At 48.8% G+C, this 17,221-nt stretch overlaps 6 protein-coding genes and 1 non-coding gene across 9 annotated transcripts; 3 read left to right on the top strand and 4 right to left on the bottom strand.

Moving 5' to 3' along the window:
- The first annotated feature begins 214 nt into the window (after positions 1-214).
- On the top strand, positions 215-2,141 carry PV10_02840. 2 transcript variants are annotated; one of them, XM_016367214.1, is made up of 5 exons: positions 215-973; positions 1,091-1,190; positions 1,345-1,591; positions 1,673-1,740; positions 1,805-2,141. In XM_016367214.1, exons 1-5 carry the CDS (start codon positions 537-539, stop codon positions 1,904-1,906), a joined length of 954 nt encoding a protein of 317 aa, XP_016226732.1. In that variant the 5' UTR covers positions 215-536; the 3' UTR covers positions 1,907-2,141. The 2 variants fall into 2 exon arrangements, with proteins under 2 accessions (XP_016226732.1, XP_016226733.1); XM_016367215.1 differs by having other exon boundaries at positions 1,091-1,591.
- PV10_02839 (uncharacterized protein) lies at positions 2,058-4,372 on the bottom strand. Its single transcript, XM_016367213.1, has 2 exons — positions 3,416-4,372; positions 2,058-3,351 (listed from the first exon to the last, which is right to left on the bottom strand). Exons 1-2 carry the CDS (start codon positions 4,071-4,073, stop codon positions 2,072-2,074), a joined length of 1,938 nt encoding a protein of 645 aa, XP_016226731.1. The 5' UTR covers positions 4,074-4,372; the 3' UTR covers positions 2,058-2,071.
- Positions 4,373-5,979: 1,607 nt separating this feature from the next.
- Positions 5,980-9,515, top strand: PV10_02838 (uncharacterized protein). The gene is made up of 2 exons (XM_016367212.1): positions 5,980-6,512; positions 6,562-9,515. Exons 1-2 carry the CDS (start codon positions 6,206-6,208, stop codon positions 9,312-9,314), a joined length of 3,060 nt encoding a protein of 1,019 aa, XP_016226730.1. The 5' UTR covers positions 5,980-6,205; the 3' UTR covers positions 9,315-9,515.
- Positions 9,516-9,738: 223 nt separating this feature from the next.
- PV10_02837 lies at positions 9,739-9,851 on the bottom strand. The gene has a single exon. It is a non-coding gene; the product is annotated as a tRNA-Arg (tRNA).
- A 328-nt stretch (positions 9,852-10,179) lies between these two features.
- PV10_02836 (serine-tRNA ligase) lies at positions 10,180-11,652 on the bottom strand (the record flags this gene model as incomplete). The annotated part of the gene is made up of 1 exon (XM_016367211.1): positions 10,180-11,652. One exon carries the CDS (start codon positions 11,650-11,652, stop codon positions 10,180-10,182), a length of 1,473 nt encoding a protein of 490 aa, XP_016226729.1.
- A 315-nt stretch (positions 11,653-11,967) lies between these two features.
- PV10_02835 (uncharacterized protein) lies at positions 11,968-13,785 on the bottom strand (the record flags this gene model as incomplete). The annotated part of the gene is made up of 4 exons (XM_016367210.1): positions 11,968-12,152; positions 12,207-12,337; positions 12,391-12,640; positions 12,693-13,785. The coding sequence occupies 4 exons, from the start codon at positions 13,783-13,785 to the stop codon at positions 11,968-11,970; spliced, it is 1,659 nt and encodes a 552-aa protein (XP_016226728.1).
- A 1,041-nt stretch (positions 13,786-14,826) lies between these two features.
- PV10_02834 lies at positions 14,827-17,038 on the top strand. Of its 2 annotated transcripts, XM_016367209.1 has the most exons (3): positions 14,827-15,808; positions 15,858-15,892; positions 15,941-17,038. In XM_016367209.1, exons 1-3 carry the CDS (start codon positions 15,236-15,238, stop codon positions 16,824-16,826), a joined length of 1,494 nt encoding a protein of 497 aa, XP_016226727.1. In that variant the 5' UTR covers positions 14,827-15,235; the 3' UTR covers positions 16,827-17,038. The 2 variants fall into 2 exon arrangements, with proteins under 2 accessions (XP_016226727.1, XP_016226726.1); XM_016367208.1 differs by having other exon boundaries at positions 15,858-17,038.
- The last annotated feature ends 183 nt before the right edge of the window (positions 17,039-17,221 follow it).

Below are 17,221 nucleotides of genomic sequence, written 5' to 3'. Positions count from 1 at the left end.
AGTTCATCCTCTTTTACAGATCATCCAGTTACCAGAATCAAATTCAGGAATAGTCTGGTTGATTTCTGGTTGATTTCTTGCAGCTGACGTGGAAATTTGCTCGGATCTTCGGCTCTCGAATTACGAGTAGTTGGACCAACGATTAAGCTCAGGCTTTCGGTCTCAAAGCTGGAGTTGAAGCCTAAACTGAGCTATCCGTTTCTATGGGTAGGTCTTTTTTTAGTGATTGCTTGTCATTGCTCTGTGTCGGTAGATTTGACCCTTTCTTTGTCGTTTTGTCGTCTTTAGTAGGGAGGTCTATCAAGAGGTGTCTCAACGACTATTGTCACTCAATCCAGTCAGGTTAGGCTAGCTAGGTTCCTCGTTGTCGGGTATCTACCTACCTACCCAGCTTACCTAGCATCTAAGCGATCAAACATCCCACTCACACAGCAGCAACCTTCCACTGTCAGCAAGACTATTCCGTATATCAAGGTCCAAGTCAAGATCACTCGCGACCCACCACCCACAACACTCAATCCAACAAGCCAATTATCATGTCCAACCGCCGCAAATGTCTCCTCATCGGCATCAATTACCTGGGCTCCAAACACCAACTCCAAGGCTGCATCGACGACGTGATGAACATGACTGAATTCCTCGCCTCACGAAACTACCCACGCCACCCACTCAGCATGGTCACCATGACCGATTCACCTCAAACCGCCCCCACCTCTCCTTATTACCCATCAGGCCACAACATCCTCGCTGCCATGGATTGGCTAGTCTCAGAACCCGGTTGTATGTTATTCTTACATTATTCCGGTCACGGTGGCCAGGTACCGGGGCAGCGTGAAACTGGGTTCGATGATACTATTGTTCCTGTTGACTTTGAGTCCATGGGGATGATAGATAGTGGTACTTTGCATCGGCATCTGGTTTCGGCACTGGCCCCAGCGTGTACGTTGGTGATTCTGTTTGATTGTTGTCATAGGTGAGTAGTAGGGATCATTCGGATTGGGTTTTTTTTGGTGTTTGCAGAGGGGAGAAAGGGGAGGGGAAGGGTGAAAGTTATGCTAATCATCTCTTTGTCTCTCGTCGTTTTCAACAGTGGATCTGCCGTTGAACTTCCCTTCGTGTATCGCACCGATGAAGAGGGTAACCTGAATTTACTCGACAACTTGCGAATGGGAGCGAATTTAATCCGCGAGGTGAGTTTTCCAGGGTATATTGGCTTGTTCGTTCCCTTTCGATTAACCACTATTTCTCAATTTCACTTCTCAATTTCCGCCTCTGAAATCGCAAGCTGGTGCTCCTTCTCCTCAATGACTAACCACCTCTTCCTTCAATCTCTTCCCATTATAGGCCAACCATCTCATACATGGCGAAATTCGCGCTCAACCAGGTGACGCCCAACGTCTTCTTGCTGGCGCTACCTCCTTCTTCCGCGGTCTCAAACATCAATGGAACGACGAACAGGCCGGCGAAGGGTTACAAGAGGTCGATGATTTCCAACAAGATTGGTCACGCGAGGGAAAATCCGTCTTTATGTTTTCTGGATGTCGTGATGAACAGACGAGTGCTGATACTTTTATTAATGGGAGACATGTTGGTATGCTACTTTTCTGGACCTGTGCATGGTTTTACATTGGATTGGATTTGGGGTTGAAATGCTGATTATTGTCACTCGCAGGAGCCATGTCTTGGGCTTTTCTTGAAACCATGAAACGAGATGTTAACTGGAATGTCAGTTATATTCAGGTAAGCTGACCTACCTCACTGACATCTAGGAGGTTTGACATTCTGCTAATGAACGTCATCCCAGATCCTGCAAAACACACGCTGGTTACTTCAACAGAAATATTCCCAGGTACCTCAGTTGTCTTGTGGGTACCAGTTTGACTTGAACAGTCCGTTTCGAATATAGACAATGTTTGGAGGATAAGGGGTTGAAAACAGGTCTGACTTACCGACTGGTAATGACCAACGACGAATGAGAAATGACTGAGAACAAAAAGATCAACGAACTTCAACATAAAACTTGTACGACTGTTTTTACAATCAATATTTGAAATGCAAGGGTGACATGGTCTCATAGATTAAGCGAGAGCTCGATCTCCGTAGCCAAATCCATACCGTTTTTAAGCATGCGATGAGACCTACAAACCTTCGTCATGACCAGAGACTCATCAATGAGGACCATCTCACTTCGCTTCGCCCTCCTCGCCTTCGCATTATCGGCATCCACGGCTTTACCGAGCAGACCCGACTGGAGGAAGCGAACCTCAAATCCCAGAGCCTCACCGGTATCAGGGTCAACACTGAACAGAACCTCATCCAACGCCGTAGGACCATAAGTCAGTCCATCTACATTCCCCCATCCGCCACACTGTTGGGAAAACGGACCCGCGAATGAAGCCAACAGTTGAGATACCGGATCGGACGTCGAGTCTACCAGTGCATAAGCGAAACTCACACGCCAACTCGCCAGGTCAGTTCCATTAGGACCGGCTCCTTGAGCCACCAGACCAGTCGGGTATAGATTGGCGGTGACGATGACCTGACTGGTGTTGACACCGAGATAAAGACCTACGAGGCCGAGAAGGTCTGTGCCATTGTACACCAAGCTGTCGAGAGTCAATACCGAGCCGTTGGTGGAATTGTTGGTGTCAAGGATCACAGTTGCCTGTAAAGCCCCCGATGGATCGCTGTAGGTGCCAGCCATCAGAGTGGCGGCTTGTTCTGCCGCTGCAGCTTGCACGGCAGGAATGAAAATCTCGGTCACCAGATCACTGATGACAACAACGGCGACGCTGCTAGCGACGCCAGCACCTAAAATCGTGAATCCGACGTTATAGTCTGGCACGAGTCCCCATCGTGAACTATACAGTCCGACACCTCCACTCTTGGTGTAGAGTCTAGTGGGAAAGCGGGATGTGGGCGGGTAAGGAACAATCTCCCATGGTGCGCCGATGATGGTGTATGTGTCGGGGACGAACGTCGTGGGTTTGAGCCACCATTCGGTTTGTGCTTTTGTCAAAACACTGCTGTTGAGGATCGAAATGCCAAATGTACGTAGATCGTTGATTGTGCTGTAGATAGCGCCACCAGGCTTGTATGGTCCGCTGTCGACTCCGTACCAAGAGGTGTTGGCGTCGATGGGAATGATGCCAGTGTCGAAGTTTTCAGGCACGGTGTAGGTGGTAGAGTTTAGAGAGATTTCGGCTAGGGCTTCGGATACTAGGTCTTCGAATGGAGATGAGGTGATGTTCTCGAGAGCATATGCGAGAAGTTGGAAGGCTAGGTTCGAATACACTGGCGCGTGATTCGGGCTGACGATTGGGTGGCGGACGAGGATGTTGTTGAAGAAGGCTGAATGTCGAAGATATTAGAACTTGGAAGATAGTCTTGTGTGATAGAACGTGATTAGACTCACCTTGTCGATCTGCAGGGAAGAATAGTCCAGGAATCGCCTCGTAGTAAGATCCGTTGAGTGCGGGAGTTGGGGGAAATCCGAATGCGACCATCTGCTCCTCGCTGCGGGAGGCTCCCCAGACTTCTCTCGACACACCAGCTAGATGTGATGCCAATGAACCAATGGTGACCTGATCCCATCTGATGACATCGACGTCGCTTGCATTCTCGGTGGCGTTGGCAGCTTGGGCAAGCTCAGGCACATATTGAGTGATTGGATCATTCCACACTTGAATCCCCGCATTGACAAGAAAGGTGTAAACGGTGAAAACCTTGGTGATACTGGCGACGCGGTAAAGCGTGTCTGAGTCGACCGAGGTGACCCCCTCGGTGTTGTTCTGTAGGTCTGGAGCTGTCCAGTGATATGTGAAGAGAGGCCCGTTGTCGGCGACTGACCAGAACTCGATAGAGAAAGCATTCCCGTCTAGAGGGAACACACCACTCGTGAGGAATTGGTCAAAGGCCGCTGTCAGATTGGCAGCCGCTGCGGTGATTGCTTCGCTATCCGCCAGAGGTCCTAGAACAGGTATGCTAGGAGTGAAAGCTGGACATGATTGAGCAAAAGTTCTGGGGACAAGGCTTGCGAGAATACTCGCCAGGTAAATGAGGCGGATAGCCATTGTTAGCTGGAGAAGGTTTGATACTACCTATCCTTACCTGGCTAACGAAAACGGTACGTACTTTGCGCAGGAATGTCGGCATGATGGCCTTTTTATAACCATTGCCTCATCATGATCGCTTCTCGTTCTGTCCGAGAGGATCTTGCAGTACATAGACCGTCGTGGTCTCTCATCGAGCTTAGGCAATGCTAAGCGTCGAAGACGTTAGCGAGATTCACGCCAGGCACATTCTTGGACAGTATGAGGGCCACCCCAATCCGGCACGGTAGTTTCGAAGAATTCCTCGACCTCATACTAGTATCCCAACTCGTCAAGGACATGGGTAAACCCCGCATAAAAGCGAGTTAATAATAGAGGAGCCCTGCAAGCCAAGAAACCTTCTTGGTGTTCATACGGGGGTTTGTCCCCTTGAGTTTACTGTGATAGTCGCCTACTTACCATGAACATGCATATCTCGGAGGATCATGGCTTCGATTGACTCGAGGCTACCGCATAAAATATCACGAGGGACACATGATCTAGTCCGCGATCACTGGACCCAGAGGTACAGTGATTGAACTTCACGGCACGGCTCACGGCATTTTTAGTTTCGGTGGTACTTCAGTTCATGTACTCGGATCCCCACAGGCAACAGGCAATCATGTGGCCACAAAGTATAAAGTAGCTATTTATGATAACAGGTCGCAATGAACGACATCAAAAAATAGAAAACGTCGGGAACGTGCTCGCTCGCTGGAGGACCTCGGCAACGACGTCCTCCTCAGTTACCACTGCTGATAGTGCGGGCATATCATGGCTCATAGTTGTCACCAGTAATAAGTTTGCAACGGGTCAAACACCTGCCGGAATCCGTCACGGACCATCGATCGAGAGAGCCAAGGTCCACACAATAATATCCTGCCTTGTGTTGGAGTCGAATTGCATGTTGCATTTTGGTCCATCACCCCACCAGTCCAGGATGCACGCAGGACTGCAGAGCACTGTAGTAATATATGATGAATAACTTGTCCATAACTACCGAGTACTCGTGCTGCTAACTAGTCTCTGCGTCGGTCTTTTTAGGGTGATCTCGTTGTTTACCGAACCCTCCAAGGTGCCGGTGTAGCGAGGATTGCCAAGCTAAAGACCGAATCCATGCATCATGAGTTTTACGCATATCTGCCGATGTGGCCGGGTTCTTCGCTTGTCACCAGCATGATTTTATGACATCTAAAGAAACAAGAAATTGATCAAGCCTGTTCGTACACCGCCTCGTGATTTGTAGATTGGATAAATCGTGCGTTGCTAAATGATCCTTAACTCGGTCATGATAATGTGTAAATATACTCATATTTGCGACACCGACACCAGCCGTCTCAACTAGCCAAAGGTGCTGAATGAAGCAAGCAGGCTCACGGGTACCTTTCCCTCTCGACTGCCACCACTCATGTAGAGATTTAGTATGGCCACGCTCAGGAGATGTGCAGAGTTTCACGAGTCTCATTTGTCAAGCAAGATTCCCAACAAGACAGTCAAACTGGTATTTCTCATGGGCGATATTGGCAAGATGTGACGGTTTGCTCTCAGCTTCCAGAGTGTCGACATCATGATGCTTCTGTGAGGGTAACGTCATGGTGACAGAGGCTGGTTGCCTAAAATAGCTGAGCATTCACCTCGATCGGTGACGAGAGAAACATGACATCCTTGGAACATGTGTCTGCTAACGTGAAACTCTGTGAATATGTATTTACCACAGTTCATCTCTCGTAACAAAAAAGGGGGGACTGGATCACGTGTATCATGGTGCAAATCACGTGCAAGAGTTCACTGCAAACAGAATCAAAACGCCAAGACTGTGACGCCTGCGCTTTTCGAGTCGCAGATCTCGAATGACTTTTTGCTGATGGTCTCGTTCAACTCGCAACCACTTTCACAATGTCATCGCTCTTGACCTCTACATTGATATCGACACAGAGGTACTATTGACTCAAGGCTTGCATGCATATCTGCCGCGTTACGACATTCGCCGCTAGGTGTCTTGCCTATTGTTTGGCCTCGCCCTCCTTGTCTTAGACTCGAGTGTCTCACCTTTTCCGCAGAACTGACCCTTCTTCATTCTTTACATCGTATTTTCCATCGTTCTAGAAGACAACATGGGTGTCCCAGCGCTCTTCCGATGGCTGACCAAAAAGTATCCTAAGATCATCACTCCTGTCATTGAGGAACAGCCTTATGATATTGATGGAGTTCAATATCCGGTCGACACGACCAAACCCAACCCCAATGGAGAAGAAATGCACAATTTGTATCTTGACTTCAATGGAATTGTTCATCCTTGCTCACATCCAGAGAACAAACCTCCGCCTGCCAACGAAAGCGAGATGATGCTCGAGATCTTCAAGTACACGGATCGCGTAGTCAACATGGTCCGGCCTCGCCGACTCTTGATGATCGCAATCGGTAAGAACACCCCCCCGAGTCAACAGAATCAATGCTAACCATTTCTCAGACGGTGTGGCCCCTCGTGCAAAAATGAATCAGCAACGTGCTCGACGTTTCCGATCAGCTCGGGACGCTAAAGAGGCGGATGAAAAGAAAGCAGAATTCCAAACCCTGCAACGCCAACAGTCAAATGGACAAGACTCTTCAGTCGAACAAGTAATCCAGAAAACTTGGGATAGCAATGTCATCACTCCTGGCACGCCGTTCATGTTCATTCTTGCTCTTTCCATCCGATATTGGGTCCAATGGAAACTCAACACTGATCCAGCCTGGGCGGAGCTGAAGGTCGTCATTTCTGATGCCAGCGTCCCAGGAGAAGGTGAGCATAAAATCATGCAATTCATTCGTTCCCAACGGTCCGACCCTGAATATGACCCCAACACAAGACATGTCATGTACGGTCTGGATGCCGACTTGATCATGCTTGGAATCGCCACCCATGAGCCTCATTTCCGTGTTCTCCGAGAAGACGTCAACGTCAGAGATGCCAAAGCAAAGACCTGCAGATTGTGCGGCCAACAGGGGCACTATGCAGAAAATTGCAGAGGCAACGCAAAAGCAAAGTCGGGAGACTTTGATGAAAAAGGAACCACTGAAGAATTGAAGCCTTTTGTCTGGCTCAATGTTCCAATTTTGCGTGAATATCTCGGCGCAGAAATGTTCGTGCCTGGTCAATCATTCCGTTTTGATCTCGAGCGTGCTCTCGACGATTGGGTTTTTATGTGTTTCTTTGTCGGAAATGACTTTCTGCCCCATCTGCCCAGTCTTGACATTCATGAAGACGGCATTGATAAACTCATTGCAATTTGGCGCGACAACATTCCCATCATGGGTGGTTATCTCACTTGCGATGGTAATGTCGATCTGGCCCGAGCCCAGGTCATTCTTCAAGGTCTTGCCAAACAAGAAGATGCTATTTTCAAGCGCAGAAAGGAAGTCGAAGACAGGAGGGAACGTAATCAGAAACGCCGTGATCAGGAGAATGCTGCCCGGGAGGAGCGGAATTCCAAAAGACGGCGAAGCTCTCCCGATTACTCAAAGGGTGGCAGACTTGACACCCGAGCCCCAACCGGTCCTGTGGAAACCTTTGAGGCTACTAGCTTTCCTATGTTGGACTACAATGCCATCGTCAATCGCCAAACAATTGACAAGGCCTCGACATCTAACAAGAGTGCGGCGGCCATCCTCAAAGAACAAATGCTCGCCAAAAAGGTTGCAGAAGCTCAGAATGGCACGAATACCAACGCTGACTCCGATAATGCCACGAATGGAGCTTCGGTAGGAGGTAAACGAAAGGCAGAGTTGATGGAAGATGAATCTGAAAGTGGTACCCCCGGTCGAGCCACACCTGTCGAGAAGCCCAAATTCGATCCAAATGACCCTCCACCAGACACTGTCAAGCTCTGGGAGGAAGGCTATGCCGACCGTTATTACGAACAAAAATTCCACGTCTCGCCAAACGATATTGAGTTTCGTCACAAGGTTGCTCGTTCGTATGTGGAGGGACTCTGCTGGGTGCTGCTTTATTATTTCCAAGGATGCCCTTCTTGGACTTGGTATTATCCCTATCATTACGCACCATTTGCTGCCGACTTTGCAGACCTTGACAAGATGACTGTCAAATTTGACAAGGGAAAACCTTTCCGACCGTATGAGCAACTTATGGGAGTGCTACCAGCCGCATCCAACCACGCTATTCCACCAGCATTCCATCCCCTCATGACCGAGCCGGACTCTGATATTGTTGATTTCTACCCTGAAGAATTCGACCTCGACGCCAACGGCAAGAAACAATCATGGAAAGCCATTGTCCTTTTACCATTTATTGACGAAAAACGACTTCTTACTGCAATGGCAACGAAGTATCCAGAATTGACGGATGAAGAAAAGGCTAGAAACGAATTGGGCAAAGATGCGCTCCTGATATCAGAGAAGAATCCTTTGTACGACGATCTACTACAGTTTTACTCGAAGAAACCCAAAGATTCAGTCAAACTCAACGTCCGTAAAGGCCATCTTGCAGGAACCGCCACCAAAAACGAAGATTTCCTACCCGGCATGGATTTAGTTGGCCCCGAAGAAAACATCAAACTTGAGCCTGTGGTTGAAGACGATCGATCTCTCAATGTCCACTTCACCATGCCACCACCAACACACGTCCACAAAAGTATGTTGTTCCCAGGTGTAGTGCTACCACCACCTGCACTCGATCAAAGCGATTTGAACATCCTCAGATCAAAGGCCAGATATTCCGGCCGTGACTTTGGCGGCGCACCACTGTACGACAACACCAGACGAGACCCTCGTGACCAAAACCGAGGCGGCCGTATCAATTATGCAGCTGATCGAGCACCACTCAATTCTGGCGGCCCACCACCTCCAGCCTATGATCAGAATAACCCTTTTGCAGCATTACTCGACCCGAGATTCGCACCTGGTGCTGGCCGCGGACCACCTCCTCCACCTCCTCCACAGAGATACGGTGGCCAGCAAGGCTATGATCAAGGATACAATAATGGTCAAGCAGGCGGATATTACAGTAATGGAGGAGATTACCAGAATCAAAACCAAAATCGTGGAGGAGGACAGTATCAATCATACAATAATGGTCAACATTCTCGATATCAGAATGGAGGACGTGGTGGGGGGGATGGTAATCAAAATCGCGGTAGAGATGATCGCCGTGGTGGCGGCGGCGGATACAATAATGGGTACGGCGGAGGTGGTTACAACAATCAAGGTTCATATGGACGGAGATGAGGGGAGATGTAGAAGTTGAGTGGAATGATGCTGCCTAACAGGGTGGTACTGTACTGTACAACGAAAAGTCGACTATTGTGTGATGTACTGATGATGTCTACCTGAGTCCTGGTCGTAGGTTGGTTGAACCGACTGCGCAGAAACTATCGAAATAGAGAGATAGAGCAAGGTACTTGTTCTAATCCAGCAGATTGATTTACGGAATGGTTCATACCATCCAGTATTCGTTCATTTATCATCACGTTTGTTTGTGGGATGGGTTAACGGAGTTTTGTATTGTCGGTTCTTTCGTATCCCACTGTCTGTATGTTTCCTTAATCCCAAAAAAATCATCCTTACAACACTGCAGTTCATAGCTACCAATGTCCATTCCAAACAACTATTCCATAACTGTTTCCAAAGTATTGAAAAAAATACAAAAAAACGACGGAAATGGGACTCGAACCCACAATCTTTGCCATGATCCAAAGGAGAGCACCTGGAGGAAGTGCAGAACTCGGACCGGAAAGCAACGCCTTACCATTAGGCCATCCCGCCCAAATTTAGGGTCAATAAATTCAGCGTGCAGTTGGACCGCGAATCAGATACATTTTCGGGGAAGTTGAATTATTATAGCTTCATCAAAAGTGGGGCATTAGGGGCCTGAGATATCATCTTGGTTAGGTACTGCTACATGAATTTCATTAAACCAACATGATGTTCGTTTTGTCTGGAACAGGTTGAATTACTGAGGTATGTATAGGTAAGTAAGTTGAAAGACCTCCCTGGGGTGAGGGAGCTCAGTTCTATTATATCATATTTGGGGAATCTACAATATTGTACAAAGATACCTAGGTACCTACGATCGACGTAAGTATCTATCTCTTCACTTTGGCCCAATTCTATCCATATCTCCCATATACTTCCTCAAAACCTCTGGAATCATGACACAGCCTTGATCCTCACGCCAGCCGTTTTCCAGAATAGCGGCCAAAACTCTGGGAACAGCCATGGTTGTGCCGTTTACCGTGTGAGCGAACCGTTTCCTCGACCCCGCGGCATCCAAAATTCTGGTATTCAGTCTTCGACTTTGATAGTCGGTACAGTTGGACGCTGAAGTGACTTCGCCCCATCCTCCGTCCCGGCTCTTGCGGGATGGGAACATGGCTTCAATGTCGATCTTGCAGAATGCGCTTGCACCGAGATCGGTCGATGGCATTTGTAGTAATCGACATGGGAGACCCAGATTGGTTAGGATTTCGACTTGGATGTCGACCATTTCTTGCCAGAGTGGGCCGGACCATTCGGTCAGACTGTCGTCTGAGGGGATGGTTTCCTCGGGAAGGGGACAGTTGGTCCAGCCAAACATTTCGACTTTGGTGAACTCGTGCACACGGTATAGACCTTTGGTGTCAACGCCTCGTGCGCCGGCTTCGGCGCGGTAGCAGCGACTTGTACCAACCATTCTGATTGGGAGATCTTGTTCGTGAATGACGCTGTTGGCGTGGATGCCTGCGAGAGGGATTTCTGCTGTGGCTGATAAACTGCGCGTGGGTTTCCCAGAGTCCTTTTCGGGCTGGGATACTTGCCAGATTTGTTGCTCGTCGTTCTGGTCTCGAGGTTGGAAGCCGCATGAGTTGGCGATATGCGAATAGACCAGCGATGGGGGTGTGGTCATAGACCAGCCTCGGCGCATAGCCACGGATAGAGCATATTGAACAAGTGCTTGTTCGAGCATTGCGCCTTCATTGAGCAGATAGTAAAACCCCCATCCTGAGGTGTTGGAAGCGGATGAAAAGTCCAACAGTTTTAGCTTCTCTCCGATACTGGAATGATCTGCCGAGTCGGGGTACTGCGGTGGGCTGGCTGGATCGTAATTGATGTATCGAATAAGTCGAGGCTCGTCGTCAAGAGGTGTACTTTCAGAGGTCAAGTTCGGGAGTGAAATGGCAAGATTGTGCATTTCTGTTTCAAGGGTTGCCAGTTCAGCCTCCCGTGCTGCCACCTCTTGTCTGATACTCTTCATCTCCGCAATCACCTGCGACTTGTCGCCCTTGGTCGCATTGACTTGTTTTTGCAGGTCCTTGACCTTTCGGCGGGGTTCTCTCAGGCTATGGTCGATCTCGCTGGCTGCCACGAACTGGTCCTTGATCTTTTTCGGTAGATCCTTGTGACTGGCCCAATTCCGGACCACGGCGTTGTTTTCGTACACCGAGACATTGTTGCGGATCTGAGTAATGGGAGGTTGCTGTTTCGGTGCGCTCGCAGGGCGTGCTTCCTGGAAGTAACGTGGAGATGTGCTATAGTTTCTTCGACATCGAAGCAAGAAGCCTCTAGGGTCTAACCTGGCTCTTGACATCGGGGTGTCCAGCTTGCTGGTGATCTGGGGAGATTTTTATTTTCCATGTGCAGTTGATGATGTTTGGAGAGAGGTGTTGATACTCCACCGTATAAATTTGTTGAGTGGAGTGTTAGTCTTGTTGCGCAGGCGTGCCTTTATATCGTGACAATGAGGGATATATCTTGAGGAGCCACCTGTAGTGGTTTTCAGGGCTTACTTGAATTCAGCGTGTCGAGTCAATAGCATTTTCCATACCAGGAAGCTTGGGGACAATAGCTAGCTCTAACTTTCAATATGCAAGAATGTGTCAAAAGCGGTATCTACATGACACTACTATATGCGACTCCACTTGCTCTTCATTCTAATCTTTTCTCCAAATGCCATAAAGAAAAATGGAACTGGGATCATGGCCATTGCAAAGAATCCAAATATGCTGGTGCCCCAAGGGATGCCCACATTGTGATAAAGAGGACCGATCACAAGTGGGAATGCTCCAGCAAAGCAAGAACGGAGAAAAGCTGTTGAACGTCAACAGGTGAGACAAATTAGCATACGCCAGAGAGAGAACTCACTGTTTGCACCCACTGCGCTTGCAGCGTATTTCTGAAATGTGTCGACCAGGTAATTCAAGGCTGCCTGGAATATTGTGAAAAAGCCCACACCCACCAAGGTAATACCAATGCATGGTGCGATCCATGGGTATCTAGCAAAGATTAGAGTCTTCTCTCTCTAACGAGGTGGTGGGGGGAGTCTCACCTAGGATCAGCGGTCCATCCCGTGAGAAAGAGTCCCCCTGAGAACAAGAAAGAGCCAAATGCCATAGGTGGTAGACGAGCTTCGGGAAGGACGGATTTGCCCGTTTCTACAATAAGTCTGTTGTATCGAAATTGGTTGAATACATTGATCGCCGCTCCAATAGATGCACCAATGAATATGCACAAGAATGGTAGTGATGCTACCACCTGCGGCCACCCACGACCTTCGCCGAATATGATTGGAATAGCACCTGAATAGAGTCAGTGCCTTGAAATGATGTCTCGTAAATAGGAGAAACCAACCAAGTTGCATGTAGAGAATACCATAGCAAAAGCTTGCGTACAGCGCTATCAATGCACAGATAGGAGTTGCCAACAATTGGAAGGGCCGAACCAGAAACTTTGCTGCCAAAGCCTTGATCGATACATCCCACTCCTCGAATTTGGCGTGGAGAGCCCAGTTCCCGCTTTGATGGCGTAAACGGCGGGCTTTGTAAACCAACAGCCTCGGGGGATATGATTCGTCGAGAATGATAATGTCTGCAAAGAGAACGACGAGCTGGATGATGCCAGTGAAATATTCGGTCCATCTCCATCGCAGAGACGGTTGAACAACCAACGCAGATGAGACGATGGGTCCAAAGGCAGGGCCCAAGACCACAGCCATGGCATACGCTGCGATGGCGATACCCCGTTGGGAGGATGGGAAAAGGTCGCTCAGAACACCGCCAGTGTTGGTGACGGGGGCCGCGGAAAAGAAGCCGGCAAAAAATCTAGTGATCATGATGGTTTGAAGGTCTTTGGCCGATCCACAGGCAAAGAGAAAACAAGCCGACACGAACATGGGCGGCATAACAGCATTCCTGCGGCCAAATACTTCGGATAGAGGAGCCCAAAGAAGAGGTCCAAGTCCAAAGCCAAATAAGAATAAAGATGTCCCAAGAGTTGCAACTTGTTCACCTACTTGAAAATCACGGGCGACTTGAGCGGTTCCAGGACTGAACGCGCTGCTGGCCCAGCTAGCGGACATGGTAGTGAAACTGTACATTGCGGTGGTGATAATTTTCTTCTTCATGGTCCAATTGACTGGACGGTATGGGTCGTCATCGCCATCGAAATCAACCAGGTCGTCAATAGAAGTCTTTTGGGTCTCCAGTGGGTGAGAAAAGTTGCCAATTGGTTGTCGAGTCCTGAATCGAGAGAGGACGGTTTCATGCCGGGAGATTGCGCGACTGAGGGCTCGATCACGACCAGTCGCAAAAGAGCCGGATCTGTGTTTGCGTTCTGGAGTTACATCTTCACCCTCCTGAGATTCATCGTCGGTTGGCCAGTCATCACCATAGTGTTGATCCGTGGTTTCGTGTGACCATGTTCGCCGCGAAGACTGCATGGTCATAAACTGGTCCTGGGTATAAGGTCGGCGAGCGTCGACAGCTTGTCAAGAATTCCCATGGCAGCAGGATCAAGAGCTCAAATAGCCGGACTTGGCCTTGTTATAGGTCTTTCTTTTGACTGTTGTCGACATGAACCGTTGGCGCAAAGTTGGTCTGAGGGTTTCCCCGGCCAATCCAACAGCTTTGAACGCTTTGGTGGGTCAGCCATGTTTTGCATCGGCAACTCAAATTTGCGTAAAAGGAACTCAATAGTCGTACGCACAGGCCAAAAGTGCTCGCGGCATTTCCGCCACATTTGGTAAGCGACGATATTAGAACCATTGGCGAAGGTTACTCAGGCTATGGGGTAAAAGTTTACACCATAGGTAGGGATTAGATAGCTGGCTGGTGCACGAGAACCGTTTCGGCACGGCACTATCCATGATACCCTACCTGGTATACATCTCTTCAGAGTGTGTCAGTAGGGTAATAGACACCCTCATCGACCAGGACAAATGCATGTGACAGAGACACATCGTAGAAGATTCGACTGCCCTTGGAAAACACTATGAAACTTTTATTCGTAGCCATTGGAGGCTTTTAGACGATAGGGGTGGGGTTCGGACAATGCGGCATATTTAGAGATATTTTTGCATGGCGAGACGAGGGAAGAAGTATATGCGCCACGAGTCAAAGGCCATAGCAGAACTCGGGTCAATGGATCATATGCCTAACAATAAAAAATCCAATGATCACGACGATCTTATTGGTCTACGTCGAAGTCTCAGGATATGCCGTCACCCGACCAGAGATTACTGGCAGGCTTGTAGTAGATCGCATCCATAATGCGATCTTCCACATGCCTGAGCATATAACTGTGTTTATGCTAACCAAAAATGACGTGAAATGAGAGCTACTAGTGAAGCCTCAAAAGTGTTTTCCTCAGGGATAATTCATGGAGGTGGTACGGGGTTAGTGGCTTACAACCTGATGACTACCTAGGTAGTATCCCGCGAGCCTAAGTAGATCATGGTGATGTATGAATTTGGGTATGCTCACGGTAGCAGTGGGCTTTTATAAAGGGTTGACTCTGCGTCGTGGGAGTGCTTCGAATGGTTCTGGGCTGCTGATCGTTATCACTGTGCAGTGTGCCCCACTCCCCCAAGCTCATTCCACAACTTCAACGCGTATATCGCGTATGCGGTCAGCGACCTCCGCAAGGCCTCAATGATCATCTTTTGTCATCTGCATTGAATGACGATCTTTGTCCTTGATCAATGCTCTATTGTATCTGATGCGCTTTAATGCAGGGATCAAGATCCTACCAGGATGTGCTACCTCAACCAGGCAGCCGCATTTTAGACGGCAATGACACCCCACGTCCTCACACCAGGTAAATACATATAATATTGGGCTTCCCACTCATGATGTTACCCTATCGTAGCGCCCATCAAAGACCGAGGACGTCTTACCATGACTCGTGTCAACTTCGAGCCTGAGGGTGATGCAGTGGAAAGTCCCCCAACTGAAACTCAGAGGCTGCTTCCATCGACAGGGACTTCACCCGAAGGTCATCGCTCGCATATTAATTCCAGAACACTATGGAAGATATATGCAATCATATTCTTTGCCAACATGGGCGTCCAGATCCTCGGTCCTGCCCAAACACGGATCTATGAGACTATTTATTGTGCTCAATGGTACAAAAACCACCCTTTGGATGATTCAATTCAGCATCTGGGCCAGATTCCAGAATTTCTCTGCAAGATTAAAGAGGTTCAACAGCCCGTCTCCAGCCTCAAAGGCTGGTTGGAATGTTTCGGTGCCATTCCTGGCCTCTTACTCAGCATCCCTATGGGAATCCTGGTTGACTCGATCGGGCGGAAATATGTTGGCCTTTTGGTGGTGACCACCCTTTGGCTGACCCAGGTCTGGATAGCATTCATCAGTTGGTTTGATGGTGCTATTTCTCTTCGCTATATATGGTGTGGGTCATTTGTCTATCTCTTTGGTGGAGGGGTAATTGTGGCAGAAATCGTGATTGCTGTAGGCGATGTCTCCCTCGGGATCTAGTTCTGGCTGCTGACCATTCTAGTGTATTCTTACCGATATCAGCTCCAAAGAGGAACTGTATGCTATTCTCTCGACCTTCTCTGAGTCTCCGCTAACATTCACTAGGACGGTTAATTTCCTACGGACCAGCGCCTTCAATGCCTTTGCCAAAACCTGTGGGCCCATCATTGCTGCTATACTCATGCGGTACGATCCCTGGCTCGCAATCTACACCGGGCTTGCCATGCTCCTATTTACCGTCATTCTTATCATTCACGTTCCGGAAACATTGCAGCTGCGCGAAGGATTCGAGGCCACACAGAGGGGACATGCAACGAAGTGGTTCTCCAACATCACGTGGAAAGAAACACGAGAATCACTACGAGAGGTGATGAAGATCTGGAGCGACTGGCGGCTATGTTTCGTGGCTTTGACATATCCTTTCCGGATGTTAGCCTACGCTTTAAGCGATCTCATCCAGCGATATGTGTCGAATCGCTATGGTTGGACATTGGCCGATGCAACACTGTTATACTCGATCCAGGCAGCCGGGGCAGGCATTCTGCTCTTCACATTGCTTCCATGGATCTCGCACCAAATCGATATGAGATACTCATGGAGTACGATCCACAAAAACGTGGTCCTATCCAGGGCGTCTTTGCTGGTTCTTGCCATTGCGTATGTCACCATTGGAATTGCCTTCAACATCCCCATGTTAATAGTAGGACTTTTTGTTGAAAGCATGTCGACAGGTTTGCAGAGCACCATGAAAACTTTGGCCTCGGCTTTAGTGGAAGGTGAGGGCCAAGGGAAGGTATTTTCGCTGCTCGCCATGGTGGAAACACTGAGTACCATGCTGGCATTCCCCCTTTCTGCTTCCTTGTTCAATCTGGGATTGCAAAAGGGTGGTGGTGCTTGGCTCGGTCTGCCATACGACATGACTGCCCTATTGGCATTTGTATGCTTCTTATCTATGTGTCTACTGACATTTGAGGCACGGATGAGAATATGATGGATTGTGGTTGTTGATTTCTCGGGGCTGGCCTTACCATAGATGTCTACCTAAGGTAATTAAAGGAGAGGTACCTAATTTGAGGCTTGCGGTAAAAGTTGATCGGTGGGATGACGACTCCCCTGGCACTCATGGTCCTCAGTCAAGTCAATGGCGTCATTAAATGCATGATTGCAGCCTAAAAGTACCTACGGAGTAGGTTAAGTACTCGTAGGGCCGAGGGGCCCTGGTGTCCGGTCCCTAGCCTCTATCCAGGTACCTCCTACCTAGGTATCTAAACAGCCGCCAGACGCCCGGGCACCCCCCGTCTCTTCTCGACTTGCCCCCAGATGATGCTTATTCCGCACTGCTCCAACTGGTTGGTCCACCCTTGAAACTCCCCGCATCGACCTGCA

This window comes from Exophiala mesophila (genome assembly GCF_000836275.1).
Source record: "Exophiala mesophila strain CBS 40295 unplaced genomic scaffold supercont1.2, whole genome shotgun sequence".
Taxonomy (NCBI): domain Eukaryota; kingdom Fungi; phylum Ascomycota; class Eurotiomycetes; order Chaetothyriales; family Herpotrichiellaceae; genus Exophiala; species Exophiala mesophila.
The sequence above is the reverse complement of the archived record's forward strand: the minus strand, read 5'-3'. Positions and strand labels throughout refer to the sequence as shown.